Consider the following 18,999-nt stretch of genomic DNA (forward strand, 5'->3'; position numbering starts at 1 on the left):
ACCTCCCCATTTCCCCTCCACTGTAAGAGCCTTTTCTTTTCGGTTTTTTTTTGTGAGATAATTTACCCCGTTCTACCTCTCCCTTTCTTCTTCTAGTATAATCCTTTCTCATCCCTTAATTTTATTCTCCAGATATGACCCCTTCATCTTCAACTCATCCTGTGCCATCCATCTATCTATCTATCTATCTATCTGTCTATCTATCTATCTATCTGTCTATCTACCTACATTAATATAATTTTTCCTCCTCCAGCTACCCTAATACTGACAAAGATCTCATGAGTTATAAATATTATCTTTCCATACATGAATGTAAACAGTTTAACTTTAACAAGTCTATTATGATTTCTCTTTCCTGTTTACCTCTTCATGTTCCACTTGAGTCTTGTATTTGAAAGTCAAATTTTCTATTCAGCTCTGGTCTTTTCATCAAGAATGCTTGAAAGTCCTCTATATCACTGAATGACCGTGTTTTTCCCCTGAAGGATTATACTCAGTGTTGCTGGATAGGTGATTTCTTGGTTGTAATCCTATCTCCTTTGCCCTCTGGAATATTATATTCCATGTCCTGCGGTCCTTTAATGTAGAAGCTGCTAAATCTTGTGTTATCCTGACTGTGTTTCCACAATACTTGAATTGTTTCTTTGTGGCAGCTTGTAATATATTTTCTTCTTGACCTGGGAATTCTGGAATTTGGCTACAATGTTCCTAGGATTTTTCCTTTGGGGATCTCTTTCCGGAGCAGATCGGTGGATTCTTTCAGTTTCTATTTTGCCCTCAGGTTCTAAAATATCAGGGCAGTTTTCCTTGATAATTTCTTGAAAGATGATGTCTAGGCTCTTTTTTTGATCATGGCTTTCAGATAGTCCAATAATTTTTAAATTCTCTCTCCTGGATCTATTTTCCAGGTCAGTTGTTTTTCCAATGAGATATTTCACATTGCCTTCTATTTTTCATTCTTTTGAATTTGTTTTACAGTGTCTTGATTTCTCATAAAGTCACTAGCTTCCAGTTGCTCTATTCTAATTTTTAAGGAAGTATTTTCTTCAGTGAGCTTTTGGACTTCCTTTTCCATTTGGTCAATTTTTCTTTTTAGGGCATGCTTCTCCTCATTGGCTTTTTGGACCTCTTTTACCATTTGTGATAGGCTATTTTTTAAGGTGTTATTTTCTTCAGTATTTTTTTTGGGTCTCCTTTAGCAAGCTGTTGACTTGTTTTTCATGATTTTCTTGCATCACTCTCATTTCTCTTCCCAGTTTTTCCTCTACTTCTCTTACTTGCTTCTCAAAATCCCTTTTGAGCTCTTCCAAGGCCTGGGACAAATTTATATTTTTTTGGAGGCTTTAGATGTAGGAGCTTTGACTTTGTTGTCTTCTTCTGATTGATGTTTTGATCTTTCTTGTCACCAAAGTAAGATAATATAGTCTGACTTTTTTTGTGCTGCTTGCTCATGATCCCAGCCAATTAGTTGAGTTTTAAACACTTTGTTAAGGTAAGAGTCTGCTTCCAGTGTGGAGAATGTAGTGTCCCAAGCTTCAGGGGTTTATACAGCTGTTTTCAGAGAAACTTGTAGAGACCTGTAAATTTTCAGTTTTTGCAAGGTGGTATGATAAGGGGCGAGATGTTTACTCCTTTCCTGGCCTGTTCTGTGGTCTGTTAGTGACCACAAACACTCCTTTCCATCCTGGAACTGTGAGGAAGGTTTCCTCTCCACAGCCACTACAAGATCCATCGCACCAGTGCTCCTCCTTGCCCCAGGACTGCCGCCCAGAACTGTGACCCAGATCCAAGCACGGACAAAGCAGGAGATTCCTGCCTCAACGCTGGCAAAGAGATCCTTGCAATCCCCCTGTGATCAGCCACCCGATTCCCCCTCAGTCTGTGGGCTGGAAGCTTAGGACGCAGCCACCACCCCAGGGCCCGCGCTGTGCGCTCTGGAACTGGCTCTGAGACCTAGCTCCCCTCTCAGCACCGCAGAAACAGACTTTTCCCACTGACCTTCTAAGTTGTCTTTGGCGTTGGTGGGTTGAGATGTCTGGAAACCACCACAGCTGCCTGTGATTCAGTCCTCTGAGGCCTGCTCCAGGTTTGCTGCGGCCTGCGCGCCCACGCCGTGCTGCGCTCCTCTACCAGCCCAACGTGATATACCTTTCTGATCAATTATCCAGATTGTCTTGGGCTGGAAATTTGTTTCACTCTGTCTTTTTGTGGGTTCTGCTGCTTTAGAATTTGTTTGGAGCCATTTTTTATAGGTATTTGGAGGGGTTTGGGGGAGAACTCAAGCAAGTCACTACTTTCACTCCGCCATCTTGGCTCTGCCTTTGTACTTGTCAGTACAATTTTCAGTATATCTTTGATGCCTTCCTTTGTTGTTGTTTTAGGCAGTGGGGTTAAGTGACTTGCCCAGGGTCACACAGCTAGTAAGTGTTATGTGTCTGAGGCCGGATTTGAACTCAGGTCCTCCTGAGTCCAGGGCCAGTGCTCTATCCACTGCGCCACCTAGCTGCCCCATGATGTCTTCCTTTGGAAGGCAATTTCCTTTTAAAAAGTTAAAATATAAATTGTTTAAATACTAAGAGTCTCAAGGCAGTAGTTGAAGTTAAGAAAGTAAAATCATGAAAGGCATTTGTCAGGTAAAGCAAAATTCTGTCACTTCATGAAAAATAAAAATGACCAGCAATGTGACAAGTCTGCTCCCAGAATTTAGGACGCTTAACCTGTTCTTTGATCAGTCACTGCCTGAGTATTCACCTCAAATGGATGCATTTGAGATTTGGGGCAGGGTAATGAAATTTAATTTTCATTCCCACCAACTTTTAAACTTTTGTTTGAAAGGTGATCCTCTCTTCTTGCCGTCCTTTGTTTAGATCGCATCTTTCTTCAGTAGCAACGTCGACTACTTCATTGCTTCACTGAGCTATGGGCCGAAGGCGACAGGTGGATTCATCAGCCCTCTCTCAGCAGAGTGTATGCTGCAGTACAAGCAAAAAGCTGCTGCCTATATGAAGTCTTTGAAGAAGGTTAGAGAAGAGCACTTAGATGCATATCTAGTATGGCGCAACAGAAGGGACCTCGGGGATGGCCTAGAGTTGTATCCTCTTATTATCAGTCTAGAACTGAAAGGGCTCATCTAGTCCAGCCTTCTCATTTTAGAGCAAGGGAAACCTGAGGTGCAAGGAGATTTAATGACTTGCCTATAGTCACACAGGAGATATGCATGAGAAGCAAGATTTTAAACCCAGGACCTCTGACTCCAGAACTAGTGCTCTTTTCACTTCCCAGATAAGGAAACTGAAGTCCAGAAGGAGAGGCCAATTTACTTGCTTAAAATCATACAGCCAAGAAGTGATAGACTTGAGATTCTAACCCAGATCCCAAGATTCCAGGTCCCATGCCTTTTCTACCAGACCACCATTTAAAATCAAGGAAAAGAAGGAAATATTTCCAAAGTGTTTTGGGAAGATCCTTTTGGTCCATATTATTTAGACTCAGTGCATTCTTTTTGGCAGTGGATCAGGACAGGGGCGTAATTCATCTTGATAAAAATAAAGCTTGACAAAATGTTTATGAATAAATTAACCGCTTTAACTTCAGAAAGTGCATGACAGATACTGGGCTTCCTCTCAACTCCAAAATGTGTGAACTTGAAAGTATATAACATTTAGTACTCCTGTTGGTACATATAGAATGAGAGAGAATAGAAAAAACACTTCTCAGCTTCTCCCCCCACCCTTAATTGTTGATGATGACTTTGCTGCAGCCCCGTTTGGAGTCAGTGCCTTATGAAGAAGCTCTGGCCAACCGTCGTATCCTTTTGAGTTCCACGGAAAGCAGAGAAGGTCTTACACAACAGGTATGGAACCTCAAATAACATTGGTGATAGAAAAATGAAAATACTGATTTCACACAATGACTTTTTAAAGGGCATACAGACAGACTTGCATATGAACGTATGGGGCAGCTAGGTGGTATAATGGATACAGTGCCCAGACTACAGTCAGGAAGACCCGAGTTCAAATCCTGCCTCATATAGTAGCTGTGTGACTCTGGGCAAGTCACCTTAGTTTCCTCATTTGTAAAATAGGATTTAAAAACCACCTACCTCTGAAGGTTTTTGTGAGGATCAAATAAGATAATAATTATCAAGCGCTTTGTGCAGTGCCTGGTACATAGTAGGTATTATGTCAATGGTAGCTATTATTGTTGTTGTTATTAAACATGGAGGATCATTTCTGAACTCTACTAATTATTATATTCCTTCATGATTATATGTTTGAGTATAGTTTTCAGTTTCATAGAGGCCAGTGAAAAATAGGATTTGTTCATATTTTTGAAATGAACTGTTTGCTACTATACTTAAATTAACCATATTTGTTGATTTTCATTTTGTATTGCATTTAAAAAATGTCTCAGGCATGAAGTATTGCTTAATATGCTAATTAGTATCTTGATTCAGTTAATGACCTTAAGGCCATTATTTAAATAGTATTAGCATACTTTGGCCCTGATCATTGATGATCATTATTGATGCAGGCAATAGAACTAGATGACTTTAAAGTAAGTGAGACAACATGGTTCATTTTTGCCTCTTAAGTCAGTAGAAAACTATTTGATTTTCTGTCTTTAATTGGTCATTTGTTTTTTTAGTCCAAGGTTACTGAGGTTGTTCCAAAGCAATACTAATTCAAGATATTTCACAAATTTATTTGTTTTGTGATTTCTGTCAGATTGTTACAGTCAAAGAATAAAATGTACATGGGACAACTTACTGTATAGATATCCATTATTTTTCTCAAATATTCAGTTTTAATTTCCTTTATTGCTGTACTCAAGTGTCAGTTTTAAAATAATTAGCAAAATTAATTTCAGACCAAAACAGCATAGTGTAGAATTCTTAAAAGTTATCCCTGAATATACATTTTAGTTTTTGTTCCCCATTCAAAATTATGCATTTAAGAGGAAAACTTAGAAATTGGGGAGTTTTTTTGGGAGAGGGCCCTCTGGGGAAGATGGCATTTGAGAGTACCAAGACAGGCAATTGCTGTCTTTTCTTTTGTATTTTTGGGAGCATAGCTAATAAGGCCAAATTTTGCTCTTTTAATATTTTAGATTCACATTTCATATGACAAAGCATATTTAGCTAGAAATGACTTTTCAAGGATTGTGACCTTCTGGTTTAAAAATAAATGGAAAAACTTCTATTAAGTGCAGAAACCAAGTAGCAGTTTGAGTTTATCTTTCAGTGGTTTATCTAGTAAGTCTAAGCAGTTTTCTAAACATATTTGTGCCCTTTGAAGCGGCTTTGATTTGCTCACATAAAGTTTCTAGACCTTACAGTTTTGTTTTCATTTCAGATTCAAATCAATAATTATCTTTCAATTCTTAAGGTCCAGCAGAGTTTAGAGAAGATTGCCAAGCTGGAACAGGAGAAGGAACATTGGATGCTGGAAGCCCAGCTAGCCAAAATCAAGTTAGAGAAGGAAAACCAGAGGATGGCAGATAAGGTGAAGAATGCAAGTGGGGCCCAGCGAGTACAGAGCACCCAGGAAAATCCTGTTCTAGTGAATGCCACTGTACAAGATCAGGAAGAATCAGCCGACAAGGCTTGGCAAGAGCCTGTTCAGAGTAACAGTCTGGTAAGGCTTTTTGTTCTGTCTTGGCTAATAGCGTTCCCTTGTTCTCCTCATCCTCAGTGGCAAAGGTCTCACCTGCCTTTCCAGAATGAGCATAAAAAAACACATGCAACACATACCATGTTACTGAAGGAAGACTCCATCTATCCTGCAAAATGCAGCCTACTAGTCAGAATGCTGTTCAAAGGACAACACTGCCAGTAGAGAGGCATTGTTTGTCATGGTGTAGAGGACAGAGGGCAAGATGGAAATCAGGGAGACCAGGATCTGAATCCTGCCTCTGATGCTTATTAGCTGTGTGGCCATGGGCAAGTCACTTAACTCCTCTCAGCCTTAGTTTCCAGATGTATATAATGCTTTCAGTGGATGTGTGACCTCATCAATGTGGTATTCTCTGTATTCATGCAGGCTGTAAATGTTCTTTTTTGTGTCTGCCCATAAGTCCTCTACAGGGATAGATGGAAAGGGCAATCTGACATCCTAGAGGCTTGCCTCAACATTTCTTAACATTGACTGGCTGCCAGTGGGTTATGTGGCTTTACATCGGTTATCCTGAGTTCTCACTGCATATTTGGCCCAACCATCTTTTTCAGTCATAAATCTCTCTGATAGTATATCTAATGCCACTTTAGGTGCATGCATCTTCTTTGGTTATGTGTTGTGGTTTTCTCTTTTTTGCCTTTTGGGTGACTCTAAACTTCAGTTCTTTGGTGACTGTGGCCATTCCATAGCCAAACATCAGCACTGGAAAAATATTGTTCTTAAACCTCTTGGCTTTTGTTTTAGGTAGGATCTTGTGAGTAATTATAAGTGCTTTCTTTTTTTTTTAAATTAATTTATTTTGAATTATCAACCATCACTTCCATAAGCTTTTGAGTTTTAAATTTTTCTCCCCTTCGCTCCTCACCTCCCTCCCCAAGATGGCGTGCAGTCCGATGTAGGCTATACACATACATTCCTGTTAAACATGTTTTCACAGTAGTGATGTAAGTAAGAATTAGAACCAATGGGAAGAACCACCAGAAAGAGGAAACAAAACACAACAGAAGAAAAAAAAGAGTAAATAGTGTGCTTCAATCTGCATTCAAACTCCACAGATCTTTCTTTGGATGTGGATAGCATTTTCCATCATGAGGCCTTTGGAGATGTCTTAGATCATTGTATTGCTGAGAAGAATTAAGTCTATCAATATTAGCCATCACACAGCGTGGCTGTTACTGTGTATGACGTTCTCCTTATTCTTCTCACTTCACTCACCATACAAGTCTTTCCAGGTTTTTCTGAAGTCTGCCTGTTCATCATTTTTTAATAGCACAATAGTATTCCATTACATTCATGTACCACAACTTGTTCAGCCATTCCCCAGTTGATGGGCATCCTCTCAATTTTTATTTCTTTGTCACCACAAAAAGAGCTGCTATAAATATTTTTGTACATATGAATCCTTTTCCCATTTTTATGATCTCCTTGGGAGACAGCCTTAGAAGTGCTGTTGCTGAGTCAAAGGGTATGCACGTTTTTATAGCCCTTTGGGCATAGTTCCAAATTGCTCTCCAGAATGGTTGGATCAGTTCACAACTCCACCAACAGTGCATTAGTGTTCTAATTTTTCCACATCTTCTCCAACATTTATCATTTTCCTGCTTTGTCATATTAGCCAATCTGATAGGTGTGATGTGGTACCTCAGAGTTGTTTTGATTTGTGTTTCTCTAATCAATAGTGATTTACAGCATTTTTTCATATAACTGTAGATGGCTTTAATTTCTTCACCTGAGAACTGCCTATTCATATCCTTTGACCATTTATCAATTGGGGAATGACTTGTATTATAAATTTGACTTAATTCTCTATATATTTTAGAGGTGAGGCCCTAGTTGTAACAATTCTTTCCCAATTTTCTGCTTTCTCTCTAGTCTTGGTTGCATTGGCTTTGTTTGTGCAAAAACTTTTCAATTTAATGTAGTCAAAGTTATCCATTTTGCATTTTGTAATGTATAAGTGCTTTCTCAAAGGAAGTCCAGACTCTTCCTTTCTGGTCCCAGCACATTCTCCACATACAACACCTTTCCAAGACATGTGTGCTGATGAATAGTCCTCGTGATTGTTCATCCTCTGGTATTTTATGAAATCATTTAGAGAGGTTCTTCATCAGCTTGGTCTTTCCTATGTGAATAGTTAGATATTTTTGTACACAGCTAGGTAGCTCTTTTGAGTGATTATCGATCTCATTTATAAGGCACTGCACTGTTTCAGGGCTTGGAGCAATCAACACAGTGTCATCCCCAAAGAGAAGTATTTAAAGGATCTCACTAGCTATAGTGAGTCCCTTGCTGTCCTGTACTTCTTCTGTTAGGATAGTAAATACCTTTGACAAATATGTCTACCAATTTTATGCCTTGCTTGATTTTGATAATCAGAACAAAGTCACTGAACAAAGTTATCTCTGTTGTGATATCTTTTAAGAAACTTTGCATGATGTAGGTATATGTGTAGGAAGCACCTTTGTCGTAATAAATACAGTGGTATCTTGTGTTCTTTTTAGTTTTTAGTCAGTTGAGACGTTGTAAAGATGTGATCTGATTTAGGCTGTCTATCACTTGCAAAAGCCTGCCTGTTCTCTTTGATGCATGTGTAAATTATTCTCTTAAATATTTTGTATAGATATGATGATAAGTTTATGGTTTGGCAAGTAGTGATATTTTCTCAGTCTTATTTTTGGTAATAGTAAATAAAGTCTGGAATTTTTTCCATGCCTTTGGCATATCCTATACTCTTTCAGCTACTTTGAGAATCATTCCCTCTCTCCCTGCAAAATGTTCACCTCCAGCACAGACTAAAAACTGGATCTAGAGTAGCTACTTTTTCCATCTTTGTTTTTTTTAGTGATGTTTCTGCATTCACATATAGTCCATCGGGGTGAGTGGTACCTCTGCTGTCATTGAAGGAGGAAACAGAACAATTTTTAAAAGACTTTTTGCATTTTAAAAATCTTTTGTGTTGCATTTCATCAAGCTTTCCATAACTTTGTTTCCCTCCCCTGCTTCTTGCTTTTTTATGAGGCATTGCTGCTTATAGATGTTTAGGATCATCCTCTCTAAGATTTTACAATTGAATGTGTATTCGAAACTGGTCTTGAATTTGCTTGCCATCTCTCAGTGCTTAGCAAGAAGGCCAACTGTGTGTTGACTGAGGTAGTTTTTTGGAGGGGGAGTCTCCTCATTGTGGTGATTTGTGTTGGCTAAGCTTCAGGAAATGCTGAAAAAATCTGTATTGATGTCAGTTTTTTTAATCCCTGTTCTATTTTTGATGTTAATAGCTTAAATAGATTGGGTTGGCATTTCCTCTATTGTATGCCATGTAATTGTCTCAGTTTAATTCTTCTAGCTTGTTTTGATTTTAATCTTTGCTCTAAGATGTTATTTGCCTGACTGTACATAGATTACTGATTCAGCAGTATTCCTGGTTATTAATAAATTACTGTCTGTTAAAGTATAGTCAGGCGCAGTTTTTTGTTGTGTTGTTTGGAGTTTGCCATGTCTGTTGCCTACTGATTTCTTCTTTGGACTCCTTTATACTCTTTTTTTTTTTTTGCCAGGCAATGGGGTTGAGTGACTTGCACAGGGTCACATAGCTAGTAAGTATCAAGTGTCTGAGGCTGAATTTGAACTCAGGTCCTCCTGAATCCAGAGCTGGTGCTCTATTCATTGCACCACCTAGCTGCCCTCTGACTTTCTTCTTAAAGAAAGTATTTGAGATATATAGGTATGAGTTTTCAGTTTTCAGAAGCCAAAGGCTTCTGGCACTTAATACTCCAGAACCATCATTTTAATTCATTTTTCACTATCCTTCCCTTTGCATTGAATTAGAGTGTCAAAGTTTGTGTTGATTTAATTAGAACAGGGGTTTCTTAACCTGTGGTCTGTGAACACGTTTCCTTAATATTTTGAAAGCTGAGTATCAATATAATTAGTTTATTTTGTAATACTATATATTTTATTTTATGCATTTAAAATATTCTGATAAAGGGGTCTCACAGGTATCACAATGTTGCTACAGGTGGTCATGACATAAAGAGGTTAAGAACCCCTGATTTAGAAGGTATAATCAAGTTCTGAATAGAGTTTCTTTATTTCCACATCCTCTACAGCATATATTAGTGCTTAAGGAATTATTATTTTCATAATAGTATTTTTTCCAAATGCTTATCCATCTGAATACTGTGAGATGATCATGTGTACCGTGAAATATTTATTGTTTCTTTTGGATGCACAATAAAACCAACTGTGTAATTCCTTTATTTGACTTTCCTAGGAGAACCTGTGAGACATCCCTCTATTTATCTACTCTTTACTCTTTCTGTCTTCTGCTTTCACTTACAGAAAGAATGTTAAGATTAATATGATTCATTTTCTCCTATGTCAATTGGTCACTGGTTAAGGATCTTACAATTATATGCAACCACTTAAATTAATGTTTATAGGTCATTAAAAAATACATGATTCTTAGCAACTTCTGCCGTCTTTTCTTCCACGATTACTGCAAAAGCAGAAGGGGGTTGCATAGAGCGCAGGGCCATATTATAGTATAGTTTTTTTTGTTTCCTGAGTTGCCATGGTCAGCCTGCTGGTGGTGAGACTCCCTTCTTTGTTCTTAGGCTGGTTCTCAAAAAACACAGTTTGTTGTTAGGATAATACTTGAAGTCTGTACGGTGAGGTAGCACCTGCCAGTGCTTATGTGTCGGGACACCTCCATGACACAGTGATGCATCAGAGTTAACTTTGTGGAGGATGTAGACACACTCATAAATCATTAAATGAATTATATATATGAATAGCTAAGTAAACCAAATCATTATTTTGCTTAATTATACTGGTCTCAAATGTAACATATCACCTAATCCATATGGTTATCAAATCCAACTCAACTAGTGAAGCAATTTATATTATCTAATAATGTATAATAGAATAATAGTGTATTGTAGATAATGTTGTACGCATATGAGAAGCTGCATAACATCATAGATAACCTAGAGGGCAAGACTGCTGAGTCAGGAAGATCTGTATTCATTCAAGTTCTGCTTCTGACAGGTACATAAATCCATACACACACACACAAAATTCTGTTTCATGTACCTGTCAGAATCAGGGCTTGCACCCTGGTCTTCCTTTTTTTTTTTCTTAATTTAAATTTTATTTTTAGTTTCACATTCTTTCTTTCCCTCTAGCCCCACCTGCCCCATCCATTGAGAAGGCAAGACTATACCACTTTATAGCCATGTTCTGAAAGAAAAAAAATTAAGAGGGGGTGGGGGATATGTTTCAGTCTGTACTCTGAGTTCATCAGTTCTCTGTCTGGAGCATTTTATATCATGAGTCCTTTGGAGTTGTGGTGGATCATTGTAATGATCAGAATTATTAAATCTTTCACAGCTATTTTTTCTTACGATACTGCTGTTACTGTATAGATTTTTCTGGTTCTGCACACTTCAGTTTGTATCAGTTCATATAGGTCTTCCCTGGTTTTCTGAAACTATCCCCCTTCGTCATTTTTTATAGAACAGTAGTATTCCATCACATTGATATGCCCTATCTTGTTTAGCCATTTCCCAGTTAATGAACATTCCCTCAGTTTCTGATTTGTTGCTACCACAAAAAGGACTGCAATGAATATTTTTAAATATATGGATCCTTTTCCTTTGTCTTTGATCTTCTTGGGTTACAGACCTAGTAGTCGTATTGCTAAGTCAAAGGGTATGCACAATTTTATAGCCCTTTGGGCATAGCTCCATATTGTCCTCCAGAACAGTAGGATTAGTTTGCAGCTTTACCAACAGTGCCTTGGTGTACCTATTTTCCCATATCCCCTCCAGCATTTGGCATTGTCCTTGTCTGTTACCTTAGTCAATCTGATGTGTATAAGGTGAAACTTAAAAGTCATTTTAATTTGTGTTTCTCCAGTTATTAGTGATTTAGCATATTTTTCCATATGACTTGATAGTTTTGAATTCTTCCTCTGAAAACTGCCTATTCATATCTTTTGACCATTTGTTAGTTGGGGACTAGCTTCAATTTTTTGTAAATTTGGCCCAGTTCTCTATATATTTGATAAATACTAGCTTTATTGGGTACATTGGCTATAAAATTTCCCCCCCTGGTTTCCTGTTCTTCTTATAATTTTGGCTGCATTGGTTTTGTTTGTGGGGAAAAAAAAAACCTTCAATTTTATTTAATCAAAATTACCCATTGTACCTCCTGTAACCCTCTATCTTTTGCTTGGTTGTGAACTTATCCCCCATCCATATTTCTGACAGGTAATTTCTAACATGTTCTCCTAATTTGCTTATGATATCACCCTTCATATCTAAATCATGTACTCATTTTGAGCTTATCTTTTGTATATGGTGTGATATGATGATCTATGCCTAGTTTCTACCAGACTACTTTCTAGTTTTCCTAGTAGTTTTTACCCCAGTAGCTGGGAGCTTTGTCATCCAGATCTTCCTGATTTAGAATTATAACCTACATATTTTTTCACCAGTAAACTGAGTTTGATACCCAGGTGGATTTGGTGAAATGAGTCGTACCATTTAAGACTAGTATAAATAGTCTTTTTGAGTAATAATAACACTTATAATTGCTGACATTTACGTTGTATTTTAAAGTTTCCATAGGACTTCATACCTTTTTCAGTTGAGACAGGCAGTTTGCAGTGGATAGAGTGCTGGGCCCGGAGTCAGGAAGACCTGAAGTTAGATGTTGCCTCAGCTTTATGACCCTGGTCAAGTCATTTAACCTCTGATTACCTAAGTTTTCTCATCTATAAAATGCAAGTAATAAAAGCACCTACCTCCTGTAGTTGGTGTGAAGATGAAATAATATTTATAAAGTGTTATGCAAACCTGATGCATGATATAAATACATTATATGTATAATATTAAATGTTATGTTATTACTTGAGGTTCACAACAACCCTGTGAGATAGGTACTGGGGTATTGTTATCCTTGTTTTACAGAAGAGGAAGAAGAGACACAGAAAGGTTAAGAAATTCATGCAAAGTCACACAGATGATAGGTATTTGAGGTAGGGTTTAAATTGTCTTCCTAATTTTTGTTCTTTCAGTCTTTCCACTCTGACATGAAAATGTCCCAACCATACAAAGTATTGTGCATTGAATCCTTAGGGGGAATATTGTAGCTTATTCTAAATGATTTTTTTCTCTTGTATTCTAGGTTGGAATGTTGGTGATGACATCAGACAGTGAGGTACTGTGTGGTTGACAACTCTGAGCATACTTCTCAGTTCATACCTGTCAGCATACTTGTATAAATCAATTCCTTGAAATTCTCAATCTTCATTTCATTTTACTGAAAATTCTTATAAATGGAAAACCAATTTTCTTTTTGCAGTAATGATCCATGTTTTCCCCTCCCAATTCAGTTTTAACCGTTGGTGACAAATTACAATTCTGTTTGCGATTACCTTGTTAAATGACTTGAATTAGCAATTTAGCAAGGTGCAAGCCAAATTCTTCCATAAACTTAGAGGCTTGATATGTGAGACAAGCAGCTACATTCATTAGTCATCTTGCTCATATCTTCTTTCTAGTGCATGATATTTGAATTTTACAATGAAAAATCAGTAAAGCCTTTTAGGGCATTGATGAGCAACATACTTAGTGTCTCTTTCCAAGGTTATACAAAGAGTTTAAATAAACCAAGGTACACTGGTCAAATGAATCTACACATTGAATTTTTAATTTTAACATATCCTTGGAAATTACCATTAAAATTGGATTTCATTCATTTTACTGCCAGTCTTGGTCTCAGGTGAATACTGGACTGGTTATATATTTCGTGTTGGCAAAGTCTTTAATGCTGTTACAAGGCTGTTGAGGATAAACTTTGACCAGACTCTTGCTTGGTAAGCAAACCAAAAGTTTGTATCTATCAGCATTATAATAAATAATGCTATGGACCATAAAACTCTTGAACACTGAGTGGAGAAATAGCCTATTAGATATGAAATGTTTTTAAGGGACTTCTGAATGTTACGTCTCTTCTGAGATTTTGTGAAAACCTGCATGAGATTTCTCCTTTGAAAATCCAGTAGAATGAATTTGTGAAATCTGAGGGTAGTATAAGTAGTAAGACTATGTAATTTTAGAGCTGATTAGACACGTCACCCTTGTGATTATCTAGTCATTGACCTCATTTTGTAGATGAGGAAATTGAGGCCAAGAGAGTTTACTCCATTTGGGAGCATTTTCAGATTTAAGGTAGAAAATGTTTCCCTTCCCTACCTTCTGTATCCCACCTAGGGAGAAATGCTGTGCCCCTACCTTGGACTCTGTTTCTTATTTTCCTTTCTGTGTTTTCATAGCCTGGGAAAACTTTCCAGGGTCCTGAAACAGGGTTCTCATGGTTCCATTAAAACCCTCCCAGGATGTATCTGATGTGGCAGTGTACCTGCAGAAAAATCTGTCAGGCATCTGAGCAATTCAGAATAGTACAACCCTTGCTATCTATATTTCTTAGTCTAGATGATCTCATGCTCTGTATCAGGAAAAGCTTCTAACATAATTGTCAAATAATTTCATTGACATCCTTTGAAGGTAGTGAGTTTCCTGTCACTAAAGTTATTCAAATGGAAGGTGGATATCAAGTATGTCAAAAAGGGATGGATTTGATTTAAACAATTTGAAGTCTAACTCTAAAATTCTTTGATTCTTTTTGTGGCTTATTTCTCTAAAAGGAGGTTTATCCATGACACTCTTGCCTCATTTCTACTTATGAGTATAGAATTGTGATAACTTTTTCTTAACTTTTCACAAAGAGGCCCTCTCTACAGCTTGAGCTTGTATAATGAACTCTTTCCACACAGATCCCTGTTGGGTTGTTATACAAGGGTTATTAGTTTTCATCTTGTAAAAATTGGACTCATTTGCACAGTGCCATGTATTCAGTGAACATGTGATAAATATTTGATGATGACATAAAGTAAATTAATCTTGATACTTATGCTTTGGGCATGATTTGTCTTTTCTTTGTTCAAGGTTATGTCTGAAATGTTTAGCTTTTTTCCGCATTGTGTGAACCATGGCTAGACTTTATGCTAATTTTTGTGTTAATGAATGCCTTATAATAAAAATTGCCAAAATGTGTCTTGTTAGATAAGCAATCAAATTTTGTAATTTGAGTTACTGTTTAACTGTGCTGTAGCATATTAAGTTCCTCCAGATTGAAAACAGCATTGCTTATAAAGATTAATTATGTAATGGTGATCTACCTACATTTTTCTCTGGTAAGCTTGTTGGGAACAGGTAAAAGCCTATTGAAACATTGAGTTTCTTGCTCCTTTGCCTCTGATTACAATTACATTCCAAGATAGCAAGCAGCGTAGTGGATACTGAACAGTTTGAGCCTGTTTAATCTGTCCATTCTCCTTTTCTGGTTGTATGGCTAAAGTTTCTTTAAGGGGCAGGAAAACTGTGGTTCTCTACTGAGTATTAAGTCCAGTTGCAAGGAGCATATTTGCTTCTTTAACTGAACATAGAATGTCTTTTCTCTTTTGCAATTGCTATACGATTATCTCCTTCACTAATACTAAGCCATCTCAGGAATGTTCCTTTTCCCCCAGGTTGCAGATGTTGAATCCCGTGAGGATTTAATAAAAAATCATTATATGGCAAGGATAGTGGAGCTTACATCTCAACTTCAGTTGGCTGATAGCAAATCAGTGCATTTTCATGCTGAGGTGAGTTGGCAATGATTGGATCTCTTGTTATTTTCTTTTTAAGTCCCTTAGAATTTTGCTGACTCTTACACAGACACTGCTAAGGAACAGGAAGGTGAAGTCAAAGTTGTTTGTCCTACAGTTACTTGGTCATAGTTCGTACTGCCTGTCTTGTATACCAAACAATTAATTCTATACTTCAGTTTAGGGGCCATCTTTGTTTTTGTAGTTTAGAGACTGAGGTATCCTTAGCTTTTTCCATGATCCCTCTGAAACTTTGGTTTGAATAACTTGATGTTACAAAATCTATATAAATGGATAACAATGGAAAGACTAGCAGTGATTTTTGTATGACACTTATACAGTGTTTTCAAAACAAAATCAAAACACTTAAACTGGTTTTTAATTGCCATTAAATGTATAGAATATACACCTGGAAATATCTGTGGAAAATGTGAAATTATGGACGTTAGACATAATAACCCAGGGGTATATTAGGAAAAAATCCAGTCCTTAAAAATATTTTAAAACAATTTCCCTTCCTTTTTAACAAGAATAAAATTATACATCTCTCTCTCTCTCTCTGTCTCTGTCTCTCTGTCTTTCTCTCTCTCTCTCTCTCTCTCTCTCTCTCTCTCTCTCTCCTGTCTCACTCTCTCTCTCTGTCTCACACACACACACACACACACACACAACACACAGAGGGATTAGAAGGAAAAATAAAATGCATAGCATTGTGGGTAATTGTAAGGCCTTCCCTTGCCTAGCTCATTTCTAATTTCCAAAGATGGGGGCATTCAGGGGCAGCTAGGTGGTGCAGTGGATAGAGCACAGGCCCTGGAGTCAGAAGGACCCAAGTTCAAATGTGGCCTCAGGTACTTGCTAGCTGTGTGACCCTGGGCAAGTCACTTACCCACCATTACCTCCAAAATAAAAACAAAACAAACAAAAAGATGACAGTACTCTTTTCCTCATTCCACCCTATGGAAGCTTCAGCCACTGTTGGTGGGGGTTGGGGGGTGGTTGTGTGGGATGGGGTCGGAAGTTATGTATAAAAGCAGTGTAGCATCCAGACTACAGTGGGCTTCACTTTCTTGCCTTCCTTCTCAGCCTTCCCTTTCCCTTTGAACCACCTGTCTCCAAATCAAGATACTTGGTGGTATCCAGAATACTTAAATAAAGTTGTTACACAAAGATGAGGATTAAGCACTTATTAAGTACTTACTGTGTACTAAGCTCTGAGAATACAAATAAAAGGGGAAAAAATGACAGCCCTTAAGGAGCTTACATTCTAATGGGGGGAAATACAGTTTATAAAGGGCATCTGGGAAGGGAGTGGGGAGGATAGGGTTGGAGTAAATCTATTGGAGCAGAGGTGGAAAAGTCTGGAGAGTAAGGAGTGGAGCCAGGACTGAAGTAAGCATGACCAGACTAGGAAACAGTGCTAAAAGTACATTAGTTTTAAAAAAAAGTACATTAGTTGTATATGTATCATAGTGCCTTGCATATAACTAGGTGTGTAATAAATGCCTGTTGAAAATTTTTATTAAGTACATTAATTAATTAAAATATATACTTAATAGGGTTATTGTGAAGAAAGTGCTTTGTAAGATTGGGACTGATGATAAACTTACATGCTAGTAGTTTACCATTTGTTAAAAGAAAGAAGGGTATATTATTTAACTTTTAATATGATAGTACCATTGTTTATTTGTTTTGCCGCTTAAAAGTTGCCTTCAAATGTTGTGGTCATTGTGTATTTTTGTTTAGTTTTGGGTTCCTCTTACTTCATATAGGTCTTCCTATGTATGTTTCTTTGAATTCTTCACATATCCTCATTATTCATTTGTTGTATTTTTTTCCTATCTAAAGTCAGTTGTAAATTGTAGCATTTAATCTTGTAGTTTTTTTTAAAGTTCTAAAAGAAATTGGTTGGAAAAGACACTTAGAACTCTTTGCTTTATTTGTGCTTATGTATACCCTTTGCTAAAGAAGTGAGTAGATTGGGGGGAGGTAGAGAATGAAGGAATTATATGCAGACGGAGAAGGGTCTTTGATTGGTTTTGTTCCTTTCCTGGTATAGTAGGTGACAACTGTAGTGGAGAAGCTGATAGACTGTTCAGAAAAGGAGTGGAGAATGGGTAGACACTTGTGCTCCTGAACTCCCAAAACACTTTGCAACACTTGAATATGGCTATGGTACAAGTGTTTAAAAATTTTCTCTAGTGTTGCCTTGTTTTATAAATAGGAAGTAATGACTTCTTTCAGATTTTTATTAGTATAATTAGTCTGAACATATGAATCTTAATGAGGTCCATCTGGTTTTTCTTTGTTGGCTTCCTTGGGCTTATCAGAAATTTTTGGAAGGAAATTAAATAAGTTTTATAGCCAGATTTATCCTTTGCACTTCAGTAATATGCCCTGTTTGAACAGTAGTATGAATCAGAATTATATTTTTTTGGCTTCTTTTTCATTCAGTTCCAGCCTTCCAAGAAAAGAATAGGAATCTTGAATTTCATGACAGATTTTTCATATGTATATAATATGATTTAATGATAGTACTGTTGAAAACATTGGTTGCTCATGTAGTTTGGACAGAAATTAAAGAAAACACACTTAATGTCTTCTGGACCATCTTACACAATCAGAAACTTTCAGTAGTCTTGGAAATAATTACTTGCCTTGTTCAGTGATGATAAGTAACAAATAGTGCATGCTGCGCAGTTAGTAGAAACTACTGATGTCAGTTGTGGCGAAGGCAGCAACAAGTTTACCATTTGTGTTGCCTGATAAACTTTTTCACCCTTCCAGGAGCAAATACAAAATGTTCTGTTTGGCATTCAAAGCCCTTCATAACCTGATCATCCCCTACTTTTCCAGTCTTCTTACACCTTGCTCCCCAACATATACTCCTTGATTCAGTGACACTGACCTCCTGACTGTTCCATAAACAAGATGCTCTGTCTCTTAGCTCTGGGCATTCTCTGTCTCTCACATTTGAAATATTCTCCCTCCTCCACTGTGACTACTAAGTTCCCTAGCTTCCTTTAAGTCCCAATTAAAATCCTACCTCCTGTAGGAAGGCTTTCCTCACTCTTCTGATTTCCAGTGCCCTCTCTCTGTTAATTATTTCCTATTTATCCTTTGTATAGCTTGCTGTGTATATATTTGTTTGCATGTTGTCTCCACCATTAGATTGTAAGCTCCTTGAAGGCAGGGAATGTCTTTTACCTCTTTTTGTATCCCTACCACTTAACACAGTGCCTGTCTCATAGTAGGCACTTAATAAATATTTATTGATTTGAATTGAATTTTTATCTGAAAATAGCTTTTTGCATTTGGGTTTTTGTTTTCAAATTCTGCCGTAAGTTGAAACGAATTACAGAGAGCCTTTCTTCTTGCACTAACTTAATGTTTTCTAAATTGACAGTGCCGAGCGCTCTCCAAAAGATTGTCCTTAGCAGAAAAATCTAAAGACTCATTGAATGAAGAAATGAAAGTAGCCAGTCAGAACATTAGCAGACTGCAGGTAAGTTCAGAAATGTTAATAAAGTAATTTAAATCTGTGGTTTCTATTGGATTTTCATGGGCAGAAAAATCAATTTTCAATTATCAAGAATGGTGGCAGTCAGG

The 18,999-nt window shown here is 37.3% G+C and overlaps 1 protein-coding gene across 4 annotated transcripts in view; it reads left to right on the top strand.

The window, feature by feature from the left end:
* PPP1R21 (protein phosphatase 1 regulatory subunit 21) overlaps nt 1–18,999 on the top strand; it is a 93,420-nt gene that overhangs the window by 53,950 nt on the left and 20,471 nt on the right. For all 4 annotated transcript variants that reach the window (XM_078149503.1, XM_021001271.2, XM_021001272.2 and 1 more), the window contains 6 exons: nt 2,868–3,020; nt 3,761–3,853; nt 5,388–5,636; nt 12,864–12,896; nt 15,271–15,387; nt 18,797–18,895. In XM_078149503.1, the coding sequence (XP_078005629.1) occupies nt 2,868–3,020; nt 3,761–3,853; nt 5,388–5,636; nt 12,864–12,896; nt 15,271–15,387; nt 18,797–18,895 (744 nt within the window). The remainder of the gene's footprint in view (nt 1–2,867; nt 3,021–3,760; nt 3,854–5,387; nt 5,637–12,863; nt 12,897–15,270; nt 15,388–18,796; nt 18,896–18,999) is intronic.

Source organism: Phascolarctos cinereus, unplaced genomic scaffold (genome assembly GCF_003287225.1).
Source record: "Phascolarctos cinereus isolate Bilbo 61053 unplaced genomic scaffold, phaCin_HiC Scaffold_2;HRSCAF=192, whole genome shotgun sequence".
Taxonomy (NCBI): domain Eukaryota; kingdom Metazoa; phylum Chordata; class Mammalia; order Diprotodontia; family Phascolarctidae; genus Phascolarctos; species Phascolarctos cinereus.